This window comes from Gigantopelta aegis, chromosome 8 (assembly GCF_016097555.1).
Source record: "Gigantopelta aegis isolate Gae_Host chromosome 8, Gae_host_genome, whole genome shotgun sequence".
Taxonomy (NCBI): Eukaryota; Metazoa; Mollusca; class Gastropoda; order Neomphalida; family Peltospiridae; genus Gigantopelta; species Gigantopelta aegis.
This window is the reverse complement of record NC_054706.1, coordinates 15,402,427-15,426,499: the sequence shown is the minus strand read 5'-3', so window position 1 is coordinate 15,426,499 and position 24,073 is coordinate 15,402,427. Positions and strand designations below refer to the sequence as shown.

At 37.3% G+C, this 24,073-nt stretch overlaps 3 protein-coding genes across 4 annotated transcripts in view; 2 read left to right on the top strand and 1 right to left on the bottom strand.

The window, feature by feature from the left end:
* The window catches only part of LOC121379503 (cubilin-like), a 30,445-nt gene extending 28,400 nt beyond the window's left edge, over positions 1-2,045 (top strand). Inside the window, exon 11 of the mRNA XM_041508147.1 lies at positions 1,981-2,045. Within this exon, the coding sequence (XP_041364081.1) occupies positions 1,981-2,045 (65 nt within the window). The remainder of the gene's footprint in view (positions 1-1,980) is intronic.
* Positions 2,046-7,100: 5,055 nt separating this feature from the next.
* On the top strand, positions 7,101-11,882 carry LOC121378230. 2 transcript variants are annotated; one of them, XM_041506310.1, is made up of 3 exons: positions 7,110-7,490; positions 9,724-9,786; positions 10,754-11,872. In XM_041506310.1, exons 1-3 carry the CDS (start codon positions 7,190-7,192, stop codon positions 11,203-11,205), a joined length of 816 nt encoding a protein of 271 aa, XP_041362244.1. In that variant the 5' UTR covers positions 7,110-7,189; the 3' UTR covers positions 11,206-11,872. The 2 variants fall into 2 exon arrangements, with proteins under 2 accessions (XP_041362243.1, XP_041362244.1); XM_041506309.1 differs by having other exon boundaries at positions 7,101-7,490; positions 9,724-11,882.
* A 4,046-nt stretch (positions 11,883-15,928) lies between these two features.
* Positions 15,929-24,073, bottom strand: part of LOC121379502 (sushi, von Willebrand factor type A, EGF and pentraxin domain-containing protein 1-like) — a 48,664-nt gene continuing 40,519 nt past the window's right edge. Inside the window, exons 7-9 of the mRNA XM_041508146.1 lie at positions 21,421-21,573; positions 17,034-17,192; positions 15,929-15,942 (exon numbers count right to left, since the gene is read on the bottom strand). Coding sequence (XP_041364080.1) covers positions 15,929-15,942; positions 17,034-17,192; positions 21,421-21,573 — 326 coding nt within the window. The remainder of the gene's footprint in view (positions 15,943-17,033; positions 17,193-21,420; positions 21,574-24,073) is intronic.

Sequence of the window (24,073 nt, the reverse complement as noted above, 5' to 3'; positions counted from 1 at the left end):
ATCCAAATTTAATGCTGAGAAAACTTAAAACAAACAGCAATTAACAACAAACTCAGATAGCGTAATACCACACCATTTTGACACAGGCAGCCAGCTTACACTACAAAGAATTGTCAATCTAAGGTCATTGTTCTTAGCCAGTCAGAATAAGGTATTTGTTTAATTTTCATTAACTGCGGACCCAGTGTGGTGGGTAAAAATAGACATTGGTTTTTAGTTCATACTTGGGCTTGGATACTTCAGAGAAATACTGCAGGCATGAAATTGAAAACAATGTTACACACTGTTATTGTTAGACTGCTAAATCTCACTGGTGGTAAAATACTGTGTTACATTTGTGTTTAATTATCTGCAGGAGGTATGACCTTTTAAATGAACTTTGAGCAAACTTGCAATTTCATGTTATTTATAAGGTGACGAAGTTGGGGGTGGGCTTATTTACGAATGAGGGCCTAATTTCTTAAATGCTATCAAAACGGAGGGGGGCTTATTCAAAGACATGGGCTTATTTCCTGTCAAATACGGTATTCATACTTACCTAGTACTAGCACAACAACCTTTACCTCCCACTCGCCCCGAGGGAGGTCTTTTTTTATTCAGTCATTCCGGACTTTGAATCGATAACGAGGATATACAGTCTACCCATGTGCGGGTGTAGGTTATACATCCGGCAAGGGGAGATAATTGTGCAGTGGAGGTTATAGCATTGTTGTTGTGCTAGTATTAGGTAAGTACGAATAATAATGAAAATTAGAAGAAAAAAAATCTAATAGTAAAAACTCATTAATGACGTCGTGTGGAATATACTGTAATTATACCCATTTCCTTGAGTAACTTTATGTCAAACACATTATTTATTAATTGTACAAAAATAATCCCTTGAAGTGTATTCTTGTTACAACATTTTACTGTACAAGCATACAAAACTCACTGATACAAGTATTGTTTATATAGCTAATTGGTCTTTTTACTTCGTGATTTTCACATTAGGTGTATCGCTGTCATCTCTGGCACTAAATTCAGTTATATTTGCTTTATGTAATCTAGTGGGAAGACGTCAGAGGACTAAATTGGATAGTTTTGTATTTGGCAACAATGAATGTCAATACACAGCCACAGTAGCTTGATTTTTTTTTATGCTTAGAAGATAAGAATTTCTCAGGAGAAAGTTTTTTCCCCACACTAGATTTGATCAAATACCGGGAGTCTCCCCAAGAATCTGGGAGTGTTGACAGGTCTGCCCATATGTAACAAAAATTGTTCAGTCTCAGTTGTTTTCAATTTGGACCTACTTAAAAGCATTAATTGGGACCGTATACATAATAAAAACAAGAAAGTAAATCATATAGTCTACATGTTAGGTCTTTCAGACGTCTTTAACAATAAAGTCCACCATAAGTATGTATTCTCTGTCTATAAAATCAGCATTACAATAGTACCAATCCACTGACACTATAGACATTCATTCTTAGCCGATCAGCCAGTCTCGTCACATGATCAGACAATGATGTTATTAACAATAACAGCACTGTTTGCGAGAAAGCTAGCAAGGTATCACACTCCAATAAAACAAAAGACAAGTTTGCACTTGGTTATAATCATTATCCAATCTCAAAGAAAGTGTTGAACTGACACCTGTACAGAGTCATGTCAGGTATCTGTTTATTGTGAAATAAACATGAAACTTCAAACACTACTTTCAATTAAATTATTTAAAATGGAAAAAGATAATAAATGGATTTACTGTTAACTGTTCAGATCAACATACTATATCCATTAACTAAACAAGAATTTCATGGAAATAAATGTTTTGCCTATACCTTGAACTTATTAAAAAAAGCTGACGGTTGCATCCATAGATGTTCTTCTCAAAACAAAAACAAATATACATACTGTTACAAGCCGCTGAGTCTGTGTTTCCAGCTCCTACAGTAAAACTATCAGAAAAACATTCAGTACATGTTGTCTGTTTTTTGTCAGTTGAGGATGGAGCATGGAAGTTCTTGGGACATTTGCTACAAGGTTCATACCCGGTGATGGAGTAACTGCCGGGTGCACAAGCAGCTGTAGAAAAGAATAGGTTTTATTACACCAGAGTGGAAGAGATACCCATGTGATAAAATACTACACTCGTTCCCATGTGAGACCGTTAATATTACAACTCGTGTTTTTAATCATACATCACTCTCTTTTGCTAGTAATGTACGATTAAAAACACACTCATAATATAAACGGTCTCATGCACATGTACAGGAACTCGTTTAGTATTCTCTGTATGTATGATACTTTTATTTTATATAGATATATATATATATATTGCCAAATGTTTGATTGCCAATTTGATTAGGTTATCTTCAAACATTGTACGTTTATTTTCACTGGAATTATTAAAAACAGCTTCTGCGCTGGACTAGAAGATTTCATCTTACTCTAGGGTGAATGCTATTTTTAAATATGCAGGGTGATGTCATATGAACACATCATTTAAGCATGAGGTCACTTGTCAGTGATTTTGTTGTAATATTTGCCAATTTGCCACTTCAGGTTGTATCAGGATTTTTATTTAATATTCTGCTAATATGCAGGATGATGTCATATGAACACATTTAAACATGAGGTCACATATTTAATATTCTAAAAAACATACATTTTTTAATTTAGATAGTTTATGGAGAAGTTTAAGGTCAGTTTTAAAGTCTTTGCATAATGGAGACTATTTATTGCGAATGTTTTTGTAGCATTTCTTATTAATGAGTTATAAATTAAAAAACTTTTCAATTGTTATAATCAACCAGTAAGAGAAAAAAAAAATCTCTATTTTGTCCAGTATAGATATGACAATTCTAATCTGCAGAATTTATTATTGAAAATTGCATTTTCTCCCTTGGGTTAGAACTGCCTTACCTATACCTTACAAAGGTGATAAATTCTACTGTCTACAGCTTGAGAAGAAACCCACTGCCAAGATCCTCTAGAGCCAAACTGGGTACAAAAAGCTACTGAAGTACAATACCCATTATTATATAAGCTACTTACAAAGGCCAAATTGCAATTGCAAGTGACAAATAAAGAATATCAACAATAGAAATTGAGCCCATAATTTACATGTTCTCGTGTCTTTGTACATTACATACCTTTACAAGCTGACACAGTATTTGTATATTACATACCTTTACAAGATGAGACAGTCTTTGTACATTACATACCTTTACAAGCTGACAGTCTTTGTACATTACATACCTTTACAAGCCGAGACAGTCTTTGTACATCACATACCTTTACAAGCTGACACATTCTTTGTACATTACATACCTTTACAAGTTGACAGTCTTTGTACATTACATACCTTTACAAGCTGACACAGTCTTTGTACATTACATACTTTTACAAGCTTACAGTCTTTGTACATTACATACCTTTACAAGCTGACACAGTCTTTGTACATTACATACTTTTACAAGCTTACAGTCTTTGTACATTACATACTTTACAAACTGACAGTCTTTGTACATTACATACCTTACAAACTGACAGTCTTTGTACATTACATACGTTTACAAGCTGACACAGTCTTTGTACATTACATACCTTTACAAACTGACAGTCTTTGTACATTACATACTTTTACAAGCTGACAGTCTTTGTACATTACATACAGTACGCGAACCAACCATAAATGCGTCTAAACGGTGACTCCGACCAAGCTAGACGGCATCTAAACTAGTCGGCAAAATTTGAAAATTTCCTGTTAAGACGGTTGATCGGCGGTAGCTGCAGACACTGAAAACATGCACGAGCTACTTCATTTGAGGTTCTAAGCTTTTTTTTCGTTGGTTGTTGTCAATTGCCACTAAGCTACATTATGAAGTATTAAAACAAATAATAAAAGATTATATATTTATTTCACGTGGGTTTTTTTTTAAATCGCGATTGACGTGTTTACATGACATTCGCACTACAATGAAAATAATAATTAAATAATAGATTTCTATTAACCAATAACCCTTGTAAATCGTTCAATGGGAAACGATTACAATAAACAAACAATGAACAGGAGTGTATATATGGAGAAGGGAGAGTTCTTCGGTTTACTAAGGAAAGAAGTGAAATCGAGAGAAAAAGGATGAAACGAAAGAATAAGCTTGGTTTTGCACACGTGATATTAGCACTGCAGTGGACAGTTCATTTCATTTGTGAGGGGATGTCGAATCTGGTTTTACATTTACTACATTTAAAAAAATTAAATAAATAATAATAATAAAAAAAGAGAAAATGATAAAAATAAGTGTTTTTAAAAGGATTGGGGGGGGGGGGAGATACTGCGTGTTAATAAATATTTAAAAATAATAATAAGTTTGCTTTTGCCTACGTGATGATTGTCATGGGCAGCTATTGATATTGTTTTATTTTTCGGAGGGAATCAGGTTCCCAGGTCTGTAGGAATAATATCTGGGGGGAGGGTGCACAACTTAGCGGGGGATCACAGCCTCCATAGTGTGGAGATGGGACACAAGCCATATTTTTACCTTTATTCATTTTTGTCCCCCACCCGTTTCCCCAGTCCACCTAAATTCCCACAAGCCTGGGATGTCGAATCTGTTCGCTGGGTTGTTAGTTTTTAAATTTTATTAATTTTCTTGTTTGGCCAATAAAATACATTACATATATGGTATTTGATCCACGCTAAGTCTATTAGTATGTTTTATGATACCTTTTCAGGTGCTGCCACAAATTTTGGAGCAAGTAGTATATTGTAGTATTTACTTTATTTTTTGTGTGTCTTCGTTAAATTTGTCAAGTCTGCTTGCCCCGTGTCCATGTTGGTGTCCTCTACAGTCAGGGCTCGCACTGTCGGTAGCCAAATTAGCCATTGGCTAATTAAAAAAAAAAATGGGGAATAAAATTTGCATTGGCTAAAATTTTGGCTAAGCCATTTTCTGTCTTCTGTTACATAATCTATCCGACATTCAAACATAATAATAATACCAAATATTCAATTAGCGTAGGCCTAATAGCGATCTCGCGACCAGTAACAAGAAACGATGTCATCCAGAATACAGCATGGGCCTAATGAAGTTTGCTTATTTTAATAATCACGGTTATTAATTTTAACGGCATGCATTCAACATGTATAAAATCAAAGTCTGTAACATGTTATTTTAACTTTGTAAAGTCTTTGAAACAGAGTAATAAAAACAGACCGACAATGCATGTCAATTTGAATACACATGCCAGTTCAGGGCCGAAAGACATGAAGGCTATCCCAAGGGCTGAGTTCAACCAGACCAAGCAAAAACAAAACGTTCGCTAAACTGGTTTGTGCACTTCACGTTAAACCAAATGGACACGACAGACACCAATCAAATAGTTCACGAACGTTAGGAAGAACGTTCGTTGGCTGAACTGAGGAAAGCTCTCGGCACAAATACATCAGGCTTCAGTCAGCTGACACCCTTGTGTCAAGAGACATTGTTGCGGACATTAAACAATACGATTACAAAGGAGTAAATCTTGGATGTAAATTTGTAGAAAAACAATAGTTGTTCGCAGCAATGAATACCTAACTGCAGTTTCAGTTATTTCTTTGTCTTTGTTAATTTCGTACCCATGGTAGAGAGCACGCATGCAGATCGCGGGAAATGAACATGCGGTATTTATACAAATTGCAGTTAAACATACACTGAATAAAATTAGTTTACAATAATCATATTTATTAGATATAGATTTGTAAGACTGTGAGGTGAGATTTAATAAGTTAGCTGGATTTTAAAAAGACCGTAAATTTGTTGGTTTTTTTTTTAATAAATGGAATATACAAGTCAGCATTCTTAGCCTAGGTATTTTACAAGCAGAAATCACAAAAAGCATTTAACACGACGCTGAAATCAACAGCAACAACATGGTGCAAATTATGAAATTGTTAGGGGTGGGGAATTGATGGGTCACTTTAAAAAAAAAAAAAAAAAAAATGCAATTCAACCTAACATAAAGAAGCAATTCAACCTAACATATTCAACCTAACATAAAGATAGCTATTTCAAGAAATAATGAGCTCTATATAAAACTTTTTATTTGGGGAAAAAAAGGAAAAAAAACAAAAAAAAAAACACCCCATAAACATTCTCCCACCCACATATTTCTGTATGATTGTTAATTTAATGTCATAGGCCTTAGAAGTGGGGGCAGGTGTACGGGGTGAACCCCCCCTCCCCCCCCCCCAAAGCTGAAAAATCAAAGTAATATATTAACTGCCCCTACCCCCATTGCTGTCTTTGATTTTGATCTGGTAATACGGTTTTGTTATTCAGATTTATTTCAGTTTGTACACAATTAGCTGAAAAAGATGCATTTTCATATTCATATATAAATACTCTATACAGTACTAGGTAAAACAATTTTGGCTAAAGCATTTTCAATATGGCTAATAAAAATTCCATTTGGCTAATATTTGGGCTACAGGTATTTTTGATCCAGGGTGAGCCCTGATACAATGTTATTGATACAGCTACCATATATCTTCGCCTATAAGTCAAATTTTTTTCACCAAAAAATTCTTTTATAACTTGGGGGGTCAACTTATAAGAGGGTAAAAAAAATTCTTTTATAACCTCTTTTTTGTGTGCATTAAACCGGTTTTGGCTATGCGAAAAGGCGTGCGATCTCACTCACATGCCAAGACAGCAGTCCACTAAGTTAAAATAACAGCTATCACTAATAGCAAAAATGGAAACAATACTAACTACCTGTTGCCGGAGTTTATTTTGAAATCTGGTCACTGGCATTAATCGTTGTTCATTTCATTTTTTTTTTCATTTTAACTTATTTTCGTGCTTATATCCAATTAAGGTTCAAGCACGCTGTCCTGGGCACACATCTCAGCTATCTGGGATGTCTGTCCAGGATAGTGGGTTAGTTAAGACAGATTATTTGTAATACCAAATAATCCCATTTAATGGCAGAAAAATATATCTACGTTAAAGTTAACTAGGGGTTGAGACCCAATAAAAAGCGCCCCCTTTCAAACTAAGGGAGATAACTTTAAATGCATAGATTGATACTAGCTATATAAGCGCAACACATAGAAATATCAGCCTCTCCCATCGATCAGCCATCACGACAGCTAGTTTTTAAAATTTTATCACGAATTAATCGAACGCCATCCAGAGTGAAAACAAGACCATCTAGCATCATGCCAGGTAATAAGAAAAGAAAAGTGGCTGTTCAAGCAACTACCGGGAGAGCGAAGAGGAGGATCGCCCAGCCGGCGCGATATCGATCGACTTCGGAGCCGCAGCCGCGTGAGGCACGGATCGAAATTGAGGGACAAAGGAGGACAGAAAAAGATGACGGCGCACCAAGGTTTCGGGAAGAACAACGAGATGACGGGCAAAGCATGAGAGAGGAAGAACGGATCGAGGTGGATCGAAGAGCCCGGGGCGGGGAAACTTCCATCCAGTTTGAAACTGGCGCCGGCCGACATGGGACAACGGGTGAGTCTGTTTTTTTGCCCCATGTTGAGGTTCCTGCGATCGAGGTTGTCCCCCATGTAAGTGTATTTGACGGGATCGGGATACACATTCCCCAAAAATTAAGGGAAAAAATTTGGGAAGGGCAATATGTAGATTTGTGCTTGTTTAACAAGTCCACTCAGGAAATGGAAGCCAGTCAAGGGGGTGTAGGCGAGCTTGTTTTTGAGGGGGGGAAGCTGGTCATAAAGAACCAGGCTAAAACCGGGTCATTTACGTCCATAATTGCATGGATATCGGCATTCATGATTTTCATGAGTGTGCTGTTGGAACGGAGCTCCCAGGAGGCTCAACAGTTGTTGAAATACATGAGGGACATAATGATGTTGGCTAATAGAAGTTCGTCTTGGCCGTGGTACAACGAACAATTTCGGATAAAAAAGGCTAGACACCCAGAAAATTCACGGGGGGGTTATTGATAACGAGCTGTGGCTTCTATGCATGTCAGGTGTCGGGGGTGTTAGGCAAATGGGAGTGGGCCAGGCAAGCACCAGCGGGCAGTCCAACCAGCCCTTTCGGGCAACCCAAGGGACTAGCCCCGTCGGGAGTGGGGTCAGAACATGCTGGGGGTTCAACAAAGGAAAATGTTCCTTTGCCAGGTGCAAGTTCATGCACTTATGCGGAAAATGTGGTGGACGCCACCCAGCTATGCAGTGTAAGCTGTAAGGACCTTTACACATTAGGAAAATCCCCGATTCACACATATAATTTGGCTCAGCAGTTACAAGATTATCCAGATAAGATAGCAGCACAGGAATTGATAGAAGGCTTTACAGAGGGTTTTACATTAAAATATCAGGGGCCAAGGGAGGCAACAGAGGCAAATAATTTAAAAAGTGTAACGCAGGCCCCTGACATACTTAGGGTAAAAATTGAAAAAGAGATTTCATTAGGTAGGGTGGCAGGACCATTTCCAGAGCGTCCAATAAAAACTTTGAGAATTTCACCTCCGGGGTTAGTTCCAAAAAATGATGGAGATTTTAGAGTTATCCACCACCTGTCATATCCCAATGCAGCATCAGTAAACGACTACATCGACCCTAAATTTTGTTCTGTGCATTATGCAAACATCGATGAGGCAGTGCAAAAAATTCAGATGCTAGGAAAGGGAGCCTTGCTAGGAAAATCTGATATAAAATCTGCTTTTCGGCTACTACCAGTAAGTCCAGGAGATTTTGAGCTTCTAGGTTTTAAAATAGACGGCAGATATTACTTTGACAAATGTCTGCCTATGGGGGCGTCAATCAGCTGCGCAATATTTGAGAAATTTTCTACCTTTATTCAGTGGGAAGTTGAAAAGCAGTGTGTGCACAAGTCACCAGTGGTTTTACATTACCTAGATGATTTTCTTTTTGCGGGCAGGAGGGGATCAAATGAATGTCACATGGTAATGGAAAGTTTTCAGAATGCATGTTCCAGGTTAGGTGTTCCAATCGCGGTAGAGAAAACTGAAGGCCCCAGTACACTCTTGGTTTTTCTGGGCATCGAAATAGACACACAAAATATGGTCTTACAACTACCAGAGAGAAAACTATGGGATTTGACACAACTCATAACTGCTATTTTACAGAAAAAGAAAATCACATTAAAAACATTACAGTCATTAATTGGGTCATTGAACTTTGCATGCCAAGTGGTAAAACCAGGTCGGGCTTTTATTAGGCGCATGATTGATGCAACAAGAGGGGTTACAAAACCACACCACAATATCCGGGTTACTCAAGGTATCAAGGCTGACTTGGACCTATGGTTAGGCTTCTTGAAATACTACAATGGGGTCACTGTCATGCCTGATTTGTTCTGGACAAGTAGTGACTCGCTGGAATTTTTCACTGATAGTGCGGGAGGGAGAGAAAAGGGATTTGGTGTTTACTTCCGGGGTCATTGGGCATATGGATCTTGGCCTACGGAATGGTGGAAAATGGGGCTGCTTCGAAACATAACATTTTTGGAACTCTTCCCAGTGGTTGTAGCAGTAACAATTTGGGGCAACAGGCTGCAGAACAAAAAGTTGCTATTTCACATTGACAATGAGGCAGTAGTAGTTGTGATCAATAAGAAAACGTCTAAATGTGCCATGGTAATGACATTATTAAGGAAATTGGTCCTGATAACTTTGCGAAAGAACATTTTGTTAAAAGCCGTACACATTGCGGGAAAAAAGAATGTAATAGCAGATGCTATTTCTCGTTGTCAGTGGGACAAGTTCCGGAAGCTGACACCAGAAGCCGACTGGATTCCCGCCAAGATACCTCCACAGGTTTGGCAGCTTTGACAGCAGAGGCAAATAGGCTTTTAAAAAATTCTATGGCAAGTCAGACATGGAACACCTACAAAACTGCAGAGAAGCGGCTAGAAAAGTTTAGACTGCAATTTAATTTGTCTCCATTATGGCCAGTACCTTTAGAACACTTAATCCACTTTATTGCTTATCTGTCTCTGGAACAATTATCACCATCCACCGTTCGAACCTACATTAGCGGATTAAGTAACTGGCATAGATTAAATGGGTATGGGGACCCGACAAAGCACTTTGTAATTTCAAAGCTCCTGGAGGGATTTAGTAGGGGGAATACTAGACTGGATGTACGAAGCCCCATCACTTTGCCAGTCTTAGAGAAGATCGTGGCAGCATTATCACATGTTTGTTCGTCTCAGTTCGAGACTGAGCTCTTTGCAACAGCTTTTAAGTTGGCCTTTTTTGCATTCCTACGTGTGGGGGAAATAACATCTGCTACACGAGGTGACATTTCAAACAGGGCTGTTGGGGTACATGATGTTAGTTTAATTTTCAGACTGGGGGAACATCTGCCATATCGGGTAAAGCTTCTCATAAGAAAATCTAAGAATGACCAAAGGGGTAACGGCTATTTACTGTATCTGGAAAGATTCAAAAATGAGAACATCTGTCCAGTTCTGGGGGTATACAAATATTTGCAGTCAAGAAATAAGACCGGTTCTCCCCAGCTGCTGACCCATTACAATGGGGTATCTGTAACCAGATACCAGTTTAACTCCATTCTCAAACGGACATTACAGTTTATAAATAGCAACGGCCAATGTTACAAATCACATAGTTTTAGAATAGGAGCGGCAACGGAGGCGGCGGCAAGGGGTGTACCCGAGGAAACCATCAAGCTGTGGGGCCGTTGGCGTTCAGGGGCTTACAAAAGGTATATTCGGTTTTCCACATAAGTAATTTGTCAATGTAAATTTATTGATTGTAGGTAGGCATGAAGTGTGGATTATAGGATCGTCAATTGTACATTGGGCGGGAATCCAGGCGCAAACCAGACCAGGTGGAGGTAACCTAGGGTTACAACAGGCGGGTATATGCGTAAAATGGTATGGGAATAGGGGAATGCGGTGGTCGCAGTTGGATCAGTTTATCTTGGGCAAGTTGCAACATCAAACCCCACCTAATTCCATGATCTTGCAACTGGGGTCCAATGATATGGTTACGGTAAAAAACAGGGTCCTTATCCAGGAGATTACTTGTTCAGTTTTGCGACTGAGGTCACTACTTCCCTCTGTAAGGATCATTTGGTCGAATATGTTGCCGCGCCTCTACTGGCATGGAGCGGAACATCCAAAGCAGGTGGACAAAGCTCGGAAAAGGGTAAACGGTGCAGTAAAAGCACTGGTCCTTGCAGAGGGGGGGGGGGGGGGGGGGCAGTGATTGGGCACCCCGCTGTGACCGTAAAAGAGTTGGAGTTGTTCAGGAATGATGGAGTGCATCTGTCGAGCAAAGGAAATGGGGTGTACCTGGATGGAATGCGGGGTGCCGTGAAAGCGTTGCTCTTGGGAGGGGGAAAGGTTTTTCCATAACTGAGCTATTGCGGGTATGGGTGGAGTGGATATAGACTCACTCCTGTGGCGGGACCCTCGGGGGACAGCTACAGAGCTAAGGTTCATCTGGCCCAGGGTTAGGTCCTACCTACTGGACAGTAGGGGGACAGGTCAATATAAAGGATTCACTCGAGACTGCCTGAGGGATCCGCTCCACCTTCGGGGCCGAAGGGGAGTTTTTCAGCCCACCTACGATTGCCGAGGGGGCAGGTTAATTAGATACGCTCGACCTTTGGGGCCGAAGGCGAGTTTAGCCCACCTACGTTTGCCGAGGGGGCAGGTTAATTAGGGGGGGGGGGGGCAGTTAACAGATTGGGAACCTTGGCTCGCTGACTTGCCACATACTCTCTAGTGAGGGCAGTCAGTATGTCCCCAGGGGGTTCTGTTATAGGTAATAGCTGCGGCCAGGGTTTATCCAAAACATTAAGGGGTTTGGGGGGGTGTTTTCACCTGTACATAAAGTAAATATGAGGGCAAGTAATATGTAGTAGGTAACATGTATATAAAATTGAAGTCTGTAATAAATATGTAATATGATTCCTTCGTGTTGTGTATTTTATCTTCAAGCGAAGATTGCCCATAGAACGGGTTCTCGTTGGCATTAACAACATACACCATTGCGAACATACATTATATAAGCATTTATTTTCACTCCAAAATTGAGAACATTTCCGTCTCAGTTTTTTGCTATATGACCGCATCTGGCTGTAGTACCGGTCCGAACAGGTGGTTCATTAACCGATTCACTCCGGCTGTCACTTGCACTATATACCCATGTCCCAAAAGGTCGATGCACAATATTACAAAATAACATGGGCAAAATACAGCCAGAAGGCTTACCATTAAACATACATATTGTTTTAATTCTTCACCATTTCCTAGAAGTGAATATGTGAACCATAACATGTCACAATTAGGAACTATAGTGGACCATGATGAATGAACTCTCACCCGGAAGTGATCTGTGTAGTGAGACCTTAACTGATGATACTTTCAGTTTTATCGTAGTGATCTGTTGTCAGTGTTGATAAATAAAATTGTTGTCTGTGCACAAAACCATGCATGCTGTACAGTGGCAGTGTACAGTGCCATACGGTAACAGTCAAACAGCTTTCATTATCAACTAAAGGAATATTTCGTTTTGATGCTATGTAGTTTGATTGGAATATTGCGATGTAGGCCTACAGTAACAAAGCGTGAAAACCGAAGTTTGTAAAATAATTTTCTTTTGTTCAAATATTGTACATTATTGTTCTCATGTGCTGAAAATAAGAAATACTTCAATATTTATAAGTTGTTTTTCATGGGTCAACTTATAAACGGGTCAATAAAAAAAATAAGTTTTCAGGGCTTGAAATTAGGGACTCGACTTATAGTCGAGATCGACTTACAAGCGAAGATACACAGTAGTAGAGAAAATGTAATTGGGGGCTAGAGATAATATACCGGGCCCATAACAACAGCACCAGATAAAACCTGTATCCAAGGTCCTTTAGGAAATGACGCTAACTCACATTAATTAAACAAAACAGCTCGCAGACGAAACGATGGTTCGGATCATTGGACAAATCGGCGGTAAACATGATATTGGTACAGCTAGAGGAGAAAGGGTAAATGGTGGCTAGAGAGAATATTCTTGCAACAACAACAACAGCCCCAGATACAACCTCTACCGAAGTTCCTTTTGGAAATCACGCCAACTCTCATATTGACAAATCAGCACACAAACAACAGGCGATCGTTGGGATCGTTGGTCATATCGACGGTAAATAGAAATAGAATGATATTGGTACAGCTAGTGAAAAGGTAAATGGGGTTAGATATAACATATTTGCAGCAACAACATCCCCATATAAAACCTCTTCCAGGCACGTGTAGCACACATCCCTCCCATTTGTGGACGAATATGTACTGGGGTTTTTTGTTTTGTTATTTAAAAAATTTTGTCCTATATATATATATATATATATATATATATAAAGATTTGTTTAAAATTGCCTTGTGTCCCTTCCCCCACTAGAGACTGAGCCCCCTCCATTACAGATTGTGCTCCAAACCCCCACACCCAGATATTGTTACCACGTGCCTGCGTACCAAAGTTCCTATCGAAAATCACTCCCAACGCATTTTTGTATTAACAAAGCAGTTCGCAGACTAAACGACTAACGATCATTTGTTAAATCGGCGGTAAACATACATGTATAATGATATTGGTACAGATAGAGAAGAAAATGTAAATGGGGGCTAGAGGGAATATATACACAATAAAAACAGCCTCAAATAAAACCTGTACCCAAGTTCCTTTTGGACATCTATTAACAAAGCAGCTGCAGACCCGCGATTGTTTGGGCCGTTGGTAAATTCAGCCGCAAACATAATGATATTGAAGGCGCGTGTGCACAGGGGTGTGCTTCAGGGTCTACCCTCCTCCCGCTTTCCGAATTTTCTTTTAATTTTTTTTTTTTTTTGGTGAAGCATGACCAGACATTCCCTAAAGACATCTCTCACCAGTCTAGACACCCGTACTCAGTTTTCTGCACATGCACCTGTGTACATTGTTTTGTAACCCCCACCCCCCATAAACGTAGCTCGCCAGTCTAGACCCTTCCTTGCTAACATTATTTCATACGCACCTGAATTGGCAAAAACAGAAAAAGAAAAAAACATTTTTTTTTTAAAACACTGTAAATAATAATACATGTAATAATAATACAAATAAAATGAAGTTTTTGTTTACGGCTTGGCAAGCCACATGCACATTTATTTGTCGATTTCACTTCTTTTCTCTCGAAACCGCAATACCCTACACCCCACCCCCACCCCCCACCCCGGACACATGCAGTGACGCTCCTTTTCCTTTATTACTACTAATAGTTTTCCTTTTTCAGCTACCTACAAGGGTTGCCAGTCAGTTAAATTACATCATGTGTTTGGTTTTAAAATGTATTATAGTCAATATAGAGTGAATGATTTAAGATGTCAATCAGAATATATGAATATCATAAGTTTTAGGATAATAATTTAATAATTCTGCTTTTAAAAAATATGTCAACGCTGCGGCATAAAAGGTGGGGGGGGGGGGGGGGGGGGGGGTGTTCGGGTTTTTTTTTTTTTTAAATTAAATTAAATTTATAACATATCGGCAGTTGACAACAACCGACAGATAAAGAGGTCATAGATTCGCAGCAAAGTGACCAGTGCGAATTTGCAGAATTGCAGCAAGTTGTTACTGGTGTGGAACAAAATAGTCTCATAGCCAATTTGGTTTTAAACATCCATCCCTCAAAATCGGTGGCACATCGAAAAGTCAAACTTATCAAACTAATCCCCATCATATATAATGAATTCTTCCACAGCTGACGCAAGTTGCACGTGAGTCAGTTTCACAATTTATTTATTTAAAAAAATTGGTGTTTCACTTTTATGACTTGAAGCTGTTAATAACAATGTGCATGTAAACATAGTCAATATAAATAATAATGAATAGTTCTATGCGTTGGATGAAGTGCAAACGTAATTCTTGTTAAAATAAAAGTTTTACAAAATTGCCGATCCACTTCTTTTTTTCCCAAGACCGCCGAGCCGATTGCAGATATTGCCTCTTTGGTTGGTTCGTGTACTGTACCTTTACAAGCTGACACATTCTTTGTACATTACATACCTTTACAAGCTGACACAGTCTTTGTACATTATATACCTTTACAAGCTGAGACAGTTTTTGAACATACATACCTTTACAAGCTGACACAGTCTTTGTACATTACATACCTTTACAAGCTGACACAGTCTTTGTACATTACATACCTTTACAAGCTGACTCAGTCTTTGAACATACATACCTTTACAAGCTGACACAGTCTTTGCACATTAAATACTTTTACAAGCGGACAGACTTTGTACATTACATACCTTTACAAGCTGACACAGTCTTTGTACATTACATACCTTTACAACCTGACAGTCTTTGTACATTACATACCTTTACAAGCTGACACAGTCTTTGTACATTACATACCTTTACAAGCTGAGTCTTTGTACATTACATACCTTTACAAGCTGAGACAGTCTTTGTACATTACATACTTTTACAAGCTGACACATTCTTTGTACATTACATACCTTTACAAGCTGACAGTCTTTGTACATTACATACCTTTACAAACTGACACAGTCTTTGTACATTCATTCTTTTACATTACGTACCTTTGTAAGCTGACACAGTCTTTGTACATTACATACTTTTACAAGCTGACAGTCTTTGAACATACATACCTTTACAAGCTGACACAGTCTTTGTACATTACATACCTTTACAAGCTGACACAGTCTTTGTACATTGCATACCTTTACAAGCTGACTCAGTCTTTGAACATTACATACCGTATAACCGGAAATTTCCGAGGATTTTTATTTTCGTGGGTTTCAAGGGTAAGTAGTCAGCATCGAAAATATAAATCTTTGAAAGTATTTGAAAAAATCAACAAATTCTAACTCAAATATTTATTGTGAAAACCATAACACACTGACAATTTACCGAAACATTTTATTTCCTGTCATGCGTAGTCCACTGGATACGACAAGAGAATAGTATAGTCAAAACAACAAGTTAGAATTTTTTTTAAGTTATTGCATGAATCTCACTGTTTGTAGAATATAATGAAATATTTCTAAATTTCGTATATTGTTTTTGTCAATGTCCGCCCGCACTGCATCAGAGATTCTGGGGTGGATGAATGCAGATTTCAACATTTCCTGGCATATTTTTAATTCTGCCATAACTTTCATAATCCACCTTGCATGAATTGGTTTTATCGCTGAAGTACGCATTTCGATCTTAATGTCCGTTACAACTTCGCCGTGTTTCATAGCCAGGGAAACCCGCTTTGAATACCATGTGGTAAAATTAGACTTCATGGCGTCCTTAAGTGCTTTGTTCATACATACGTCGTAATTGGCTTTACACAAAATCAAAGACTGTGGTCAGTTGTCTGTCGAATAGCATACCGGGTATCACAGTGGCCAATTAGGCTACAGGTGACTGTTCTATTGTTTAACTTTACATGTCGGTAGTATCGAACAACTGGCAGCCGAAGTGAAACTTTAATCAACAATAGCAAGTATTCTCGCAACTAGACTTGCTAAAACTCGAAAATAAAATCACTTTCAATTTAGATTTGGCAAACAACGAAAATAAGAAACCTTGAAATGTTTTTATACCCTAAACCACGAAAAATTAAGACCACGAAAATGTCCGGTTATACGTTACCTTTACAAGCTGACACAGTCTTTGTACATTACATACCTTTACAAACTGACACAGTCTTTGTACATTACATACCTTTACAAGCTGAGACAGTCTTTGTACATTACATACCTTTACAAGATGACACAGCCTTTGTACATTACATATCTTTACAAGCTGACAGTCTTTGTACATTACATACCTTTACATGCTGACACAGACTTTATATATTACATACTTTTACAAGATAACAGTGTTTGGAACTCATTACATACAAGCCGACTCAGTCTTTGTACATTACATACCTTTACAAGCTGACTCAGTCTTTGTGCATTACATACCTTTACAAGCTGACTCAGTCTTTGTACATTACATACCTTTACAAGCTGACTCAGTCTTTGAAACTCTTTACATACCTTTACAAGCTGACTCAATCTTTGAAGCTTCATTATGCAACGTTGATCCATCATTAGGACAGGGTTCACAGAATGACGAGTTTTTCCAGTAGGTATCCACTGGACAGGCAGTGCAAGGAGGCAAGCCAGTTGAAGAAAAGAAACCATCAATGCACCTGTCTGAATGCCAATAACAAAGATAATGTAGCTGCTGAAAGATGGATTTTATTTTATTCCAGAATATTTGTTTAAGCTTTATGGTAAACTAGATAAATTCTAAGACAAATAACTCAAGATAGTGAAAGATAAAGCTGGGCATTTGTAACTCAAGTTCTACAAACTGGGTCAAATGATAAATATCTTGAATCTATTGACTGGATAAGGAAGGATTATTCAAAATATGTGCAAACTGACAAACTATTATTACAATAAACTACATATACAGTCAAATCCACTTAATTGGATGTCGGATTATTGTATATTTCGGATATTTGAATATGTTTGTCCTGCACGGAACCATTTGCCATTATGGCAATACAAAATCCAACGGTTAATTGGATGTGTTTTTTAACGTGTTTTCGGATATTTGAATATAAAATTATCCTTGCCAAATGGCAATTGCACGTAAAACATAGGAAAGTTTGTGTTACTTGATGTGCTTTTGTAAAATTTATGATCGTACGTAATACCATCCTATCGTACATGCAGAAATGAATACTTTTAATTTGAATTAATTTCATTGTTAAAAAAAAAAAAAAAAGACTTACAACAAACTTGTTTTCTTGTTTCTTAAATTATTTCGGATGACTCATTATTAATCAATACATTTCCTAATTACATCGTATTTAATCCATGAACTCTGAGATTCATCTCAAATGTGACCCAATGGCCGAGACAATGCAGGACAATCAAGGATCAAAGTCGGTCATTCCCACCTTGTTGGCGGCCACGTGCGTTTCGTAAGCAGGCATCCCGTAATCTCATGTCGGCCACTTTTGAAGCAGTGTATGTTTAATCCATTAATAAACACTTATCAGATATTTTTTTCTATGAATTGTCAGTGACAGTACCAAACAAAAGCCGTTTGCTACTAGTGTTATTTTTAGCGGGATCTTTTGATCACGTGATTTTTCCTCTGCAGCTCACAATGTGAGGCCCCATTTGGGGTGACCGATTATGGTGATTACTGTTTAAATTGTTAAATGCCGACAAGTTGTAGGAGATTTTCTTAGCAAGTTGGATTAATCATCTTTTGGCTATAAATATTGACAAGAACTTTTTTTTTTCACAATGTCAACATGGCAAATAAACGGACACGAAACGATTTATCTTTGGCTCAGAAATACTACGAGATATGTGCCCAGTATCTCGCCAATGCTAATCCAGAACGAAAAAGACAGAGAACGGGAAAAGCAGCCAATGTGGAGAAAGCCTTATCAGAATGGTTTTTCGTCGCCAGACAAAAAGACATTCCAATATCGGGCCCAATATTAGCGTTTGTGTTTGTGTTTTTCCTTCTGTTACATTGAATAACGGCCTTTCACTTATTTGACTTTGGCCAGTCTAGTTTACCTGTCAAATCAGTTACAAATGCACACAGATAATAGTCAGATAAGACATCCTGGTAAAATACAGAACATGGAAATGACTACTTATTCACGATTATATTGGGTGGTGGGGGTGGGGTCTTGTTGCACTTGATTTACAAATGTACAATGAAGTTAATAATGGCCGTTTAATTATCAAGAAGTTAATAACGGCCTTTTAATTATTTGACTGTGGCCAGTCTAATTGAGCTTCCGGAGGTTTTATCTGGGTCATTAGATGTTTAGTCACTTCTACTTCTAGGCGTACAAACGGCATTAACTGTTGCCTCTTGTATTTATCAAGTTTATAGACAAACTTGATAATGACAACAGAGTCACAATATGGAACTTGGAATCGGTATTTTATTAACACAAAATACTTACCGGTTTTTGACGAAAATTCCACATGTCATGAGGCCCAAATTGGGAGAATCGTAATTAGGGTTTGCATAAATCAACAAGAGGTCTTAATTGGGTATATCGTATGTCGAAACTGTACCTTCGGTTTATTGAATATGCCACTGATTTGAATATATTTTTGTTGCACGAGGCACATCAAATAAGCTGATTTGACTGTATATCATTGAGTCAATTACAATGTCAATTACAGTTGAGTACTTTGAAGAAATCTCTTTGTAATAAATAAACTTACTGCTAAGAATTATGCCACTTAATGAACATCCCTACTATATTCCATGAAAATATCACCTCTGATTATTTCGGTTTAACTGAAGCAGACGTTACTTTTAATTAGATGGAAATGTAACTGCATTGAACAAACTTTATCAATTATCATAGGGCTTACACAGGCCCTATTTTTGCCAGCGAAACGGAGGTTTTTTCCCACCAAAAGTTGGCTCAAGTTAGCTGTGATGAGTCTAAGTCGCCGTAATATTGTGGACCTAATCCGATTTCAAAAACAAATCACACAACAGATGTCAAGACAATGACTTGTGTAATATCACAACTCGCATAACAATTTGTCTGTGATTTTACTTTGGTGCCAGACAGTACATCAGCATATTGTCTCGTTTGCATTGAGAAGTCAAGCATGCCAGAAAATATTCATTACTATCATTATAACGTAACAATGACATATTAACCTTCTTAATACTGGAGGCAAGATATCTCGCCTGATGTCACGGAAGTTAACATACTGTACATTGTATACAGTGTATTCCACAAGACATATTTTCCCAAGTGATATTTCCCTCCGTTTTGCACACAGCACTCACCGAAAATAATACCAGGACAACAAGAAATAGATTAAGAGTATGACAGCTTTAGTTTTTCAATGGAAAATATCGGGGAATTTTTAGTTGTAAAAGTGGTTTTCAACAAGTATTTTCACTTGACAATAATGGCAGAACATCGCAGTTATTTTCAGGAATCGATAGCTGATTGTGACAGATACATGTAATTTGATAATAAATTTGACAGTTTTACTAATAATGAAAATCACAAAGTATTGGGATATGAATCGTAGAACAATTCTGCATGGTCAAAAAAACAGATATTGGAATAATGGACATAAATACTGGACATCTGGACACAAATGCCTGTAAGTAAATATGACTTTTTGCCTAATTTTAATCAACATCAACTGATCTAAAATATCATAAAAATTAGAAAAACCCATGAAAATAATAATTATCGATTGAAATATAAACTTTATTTTATGTATTTATAAAAACCAAATTTAAGTGACAATATGTGTGTAAAGTTATAAATTTGTACCCAGTTAACGTAGTTTTTGTAGTCAGAAGGTTAATTATCATTTATTTAATATTATCACATTTTAATGATAATATTTTATTGTTTTGATTAAATTTTATTTGATAATAAATTATTACCATTCGAACTGAATATCTAAATCAGAGCCTTTCCGAATGAAAGTGAAACATGATGAAATGTACTGATAAATATTCACTTCACCTATTTTTATCGGACTTCTCCCCTTTTTTTTGAAGGGAAGGGAGAAGTCACTTCTACTTTTTCAAAACTAGATTATGGCCTGCTTACAAAAGTTACTCAGTTGGTGCTGTGTTATGCATAAATGTATAACAAATGATATCTTATTGAAATATTACTTCTATTGTGCACATTGTAGCAAAAGGTTCTAAAAATAATTACTCTAGATGCATGCAAAAAATTTGCCGCGACTTAATTATGCTCTAGTAAGATAGTCTTCGACTAAGTGTGAAAATGTATGAGCGTATGCATGAAAGTTTGTTAACAAATTGAAAAAAATTACAGAACTGTTATGAAAACAAATTTCTGAGTCATGTTGGCCACCAGTCCTTATTCTCTGGGACTGATACATGGTATGTGTTACAAGGAATATGTAAGTAAAAAACAACTTTTTTTAACAAACATATATGACCTACCATATAGCAAAAATAAAGTGCAAAGAGAATCCCAATTAAGTCTTGTGACCTCATCGACAAGTTGGCCGATTTTCATTACTATATTTATCAAATATTTAAAATAATAAACTTATGAAATTAGGAAAAAGAGTACCATTGGTACATGATACATTAGAAGTTTGATGGAAAAGCACATAAATTATTTCATAAGGAAAATATGGTCCAGACAACGATTTTCTTTAATGTGCAATACTGCGTGAAAAGTAAGACACATTGACCTAGTTACACAACGCAATGCCATCCAATATTATACTTGCATACAAAGTTTCATGATCCTATATGAATTGATAAGGAAGATATGGTCCCAATAAGGTTTTCCTTTAATATGTGCAATGTGTAAAATGTAGGTCACAGTGACTTAGTTACGGTACGTGACACATATATAGAGCTACTAACAAATGCACCGATCTTCACTTATCCGTGGTGTGAGTGATGCCTTGTTGTCTGTACAACTCTTGCAAGATGTTGCTCCTGTTGTATCTTGATATTCTCCATCTGCACAAAGATGACAGGCCTCGTTGCTGAAGTATGTTCCAGGTGAACAAGGCACTGAGGAGAGAAAGCATTCACAGAAATACTTATAATTATCATGGATTAAAAAGAAACATCCTGTTTTGGGTTTTTTCAAGTGTAAGAGACTTAAGAATGCTCCATGTTAAACATGCTCAAACAATAATTAAAACTCACAATAAAGGCTTAAAACAATTTCATTTTTTTGGTATATTTATTTGTAATAAGTACTCTGACTAGGATCACATTTCTCTGTACAGATAAGATGTTAACGATTAATAAGAAAAATGTTGGTGTAGTTTACAGGTCAATGTTTATCAAAAATGTAATTCACTATATTTTGGTATATACGCGTATACCTTTAACAATATATATGAAATATCAATAAAATAAATTTTAAAATATTTACCCATTTTTAATATATTTGCAATAAAAAGTTGCGTTTTTCGGATCACTTGCCAAAAAGTCTGTCAACTCCAAGAGCTAAATCACGTGACCCTGTGACAGGCATAACATGTTAGCGTGATTCACAGCCTTTCAGACATTTTACTGGGAAGGTGAACATGTGTATTTTTAGAACGTGAACATTTTATTCTATTGAATTTAATTGTATGGATGGAATATTCTTTTGGATATAGTTTTCAAATGTAAAATATGGTGAACCATTGTTTAGTGTTAGGATGTATCAAAGCAGCAGTTTTTCTGAACTTTAAACAAACCAACAATCACAGGGTTTGCATGGAAGTGGTTCTTAAACCGAACCCATGCGTAATGGAAAGAACCATCACGATGGGATAGGATCTGCAGTGACCACTTCATCCCTGGGGATTACCACAATTATTTAAGGTGGTCGATAAATATGACACCTATTTTTTAAAAAACAAATCTGTTCCAAGCCTGTATCCCCACCAGCACGTTCTACAATTGCGCATGATACAGCAAACATGAAATCACGATGAGAAGGAGCTAAACTAGAACTCAAAAGGGTGAGAGGGAGGCGGAGAGGGTACCAGAGCAGGGGTGGCAGTGTAAAATTTAGTGGTACGGCTCAAGGTTGCTACACTCTTCTTTCAAATTCAATTGAGAAGGGCATTTTCAGATAAAACAAATATAGCCGACAAAAGTGCCTCTTTTAAAGGTGGTATGGCCATGCGCCGCCCCAGCAGTGGCATAGGTAGGAGGCTCATGGGAACTCGCCCCCATCCCATCAAACTTATTTTTTTTTTTTTTTATAAAATCACACAGACACATGTATATACATAGTGTGGGTTGCCCCCCCCCCCACCCACCCCATCCCAATATAAAATCCTGCCTATGCCAGTGGAGGGTACCAAGCCTAGAACGATAAAAAATATGGGGCCAGTATTTCATGATTAAATACAAACTTTTTGTGCATGCGTGAATATGTGTACACACAAACATATATACACACACACACAAACTTTGCGTGTGCGTGTGTCTACACACACGCACACACACAGTGGACTGGCATTATGTGTAAACTGGCAAAGTTCCCGTTCAGCTACCGTTAATTTATTTTTAAAAATTCTGTCGACACCGGACGCCTTGTATTCCGGACTTCGAGTGCAAATTCAACAACAAAAAAATGGTTCATGTAGTAATTAGTCTGTCTACATCGGCGCATGATCTTGCCCCTACTGTCTACACTGACATGCGATTAAACCTCTACCGTCTGCCAGTGGTCATCTTTTAAACAATGACAGTTTCTCAGTAATTAGGACTTCAAAGAATGTGTTATGAAACAATTGCCCTTCTTTGAAAGCTTAATAAACAATGAACAATTAACACCTGTAGTAATGGTAACAAAATAAATAAGATTATTATTTGTCTGTGTTCATACCTGCATTGCATCATACCGATCTTTCTAAAACAATAAATTCAGATCCCTATTTTATGCAATATTAATCAATAAAATAATGCTATTTATTTTGCTTGTCGTTTTAAATGCGTTCTGATCTGAATACATATTTTATTAGTCAAATGTTAATATCCCACTTTCAAAAGTCGGGACTGAACTTGTGTCCTAGCTGCTTCTCACATCAGGTAGGTAGGTACATGTAACTAGGTTAGCATGCTCATATACCACTTCCTCACCAATCTAGGTATCATTAGAGTAGATGATAATTAAGGCATGTTGACCTACTAACAGAATGCCAGTTGCTATGTCACAGGTCTGATATGGGTCAAATCGACTGAGCAGTGTGTTTTTCCACAAGCATTTTACAAAAAGCCACTTTATTAATAACTGGGGTGGTATTTTTGTTTTTTATTTTTAATACTGTAATTTTTATGTATTTGTTTTATATACTGTGTATTAATAATATGCCATAACCGTTAACCTTTAAAGGTTAACCATATACAGTAATAAAGTTAAAACCCAACAAAAAAATGTTTTGCCAAGTTTATTTAAAAATGTGAAAATCCTGCATTAAAATTGCCTTTTGGTTAAAACAAAAAAGGACTGAGCTAGAGATAACTCTCTTGAATAGTGACGTAATTCATAGGATTTTTTTAGTAA

What these genes read in the sequence shown, in the direction of transcription:
- LOC121378230 (XM_041506309.1), top strand. Translation starts at nt 7,190, where the DNA reads ATGCCAGGTAATAAGAAAAGAAAAGTGGCTGTTCAAGCAACTACCGGG. An exon ending in CGGCCGACATGGGACAACGG is followed by an intron (nt 7,491 to 9,723) that starts GTGAGTCTGTTT and finishes TCTCGTTGTCAG; the next exon opens with TGGGACAAGTTCCGGAAGCT.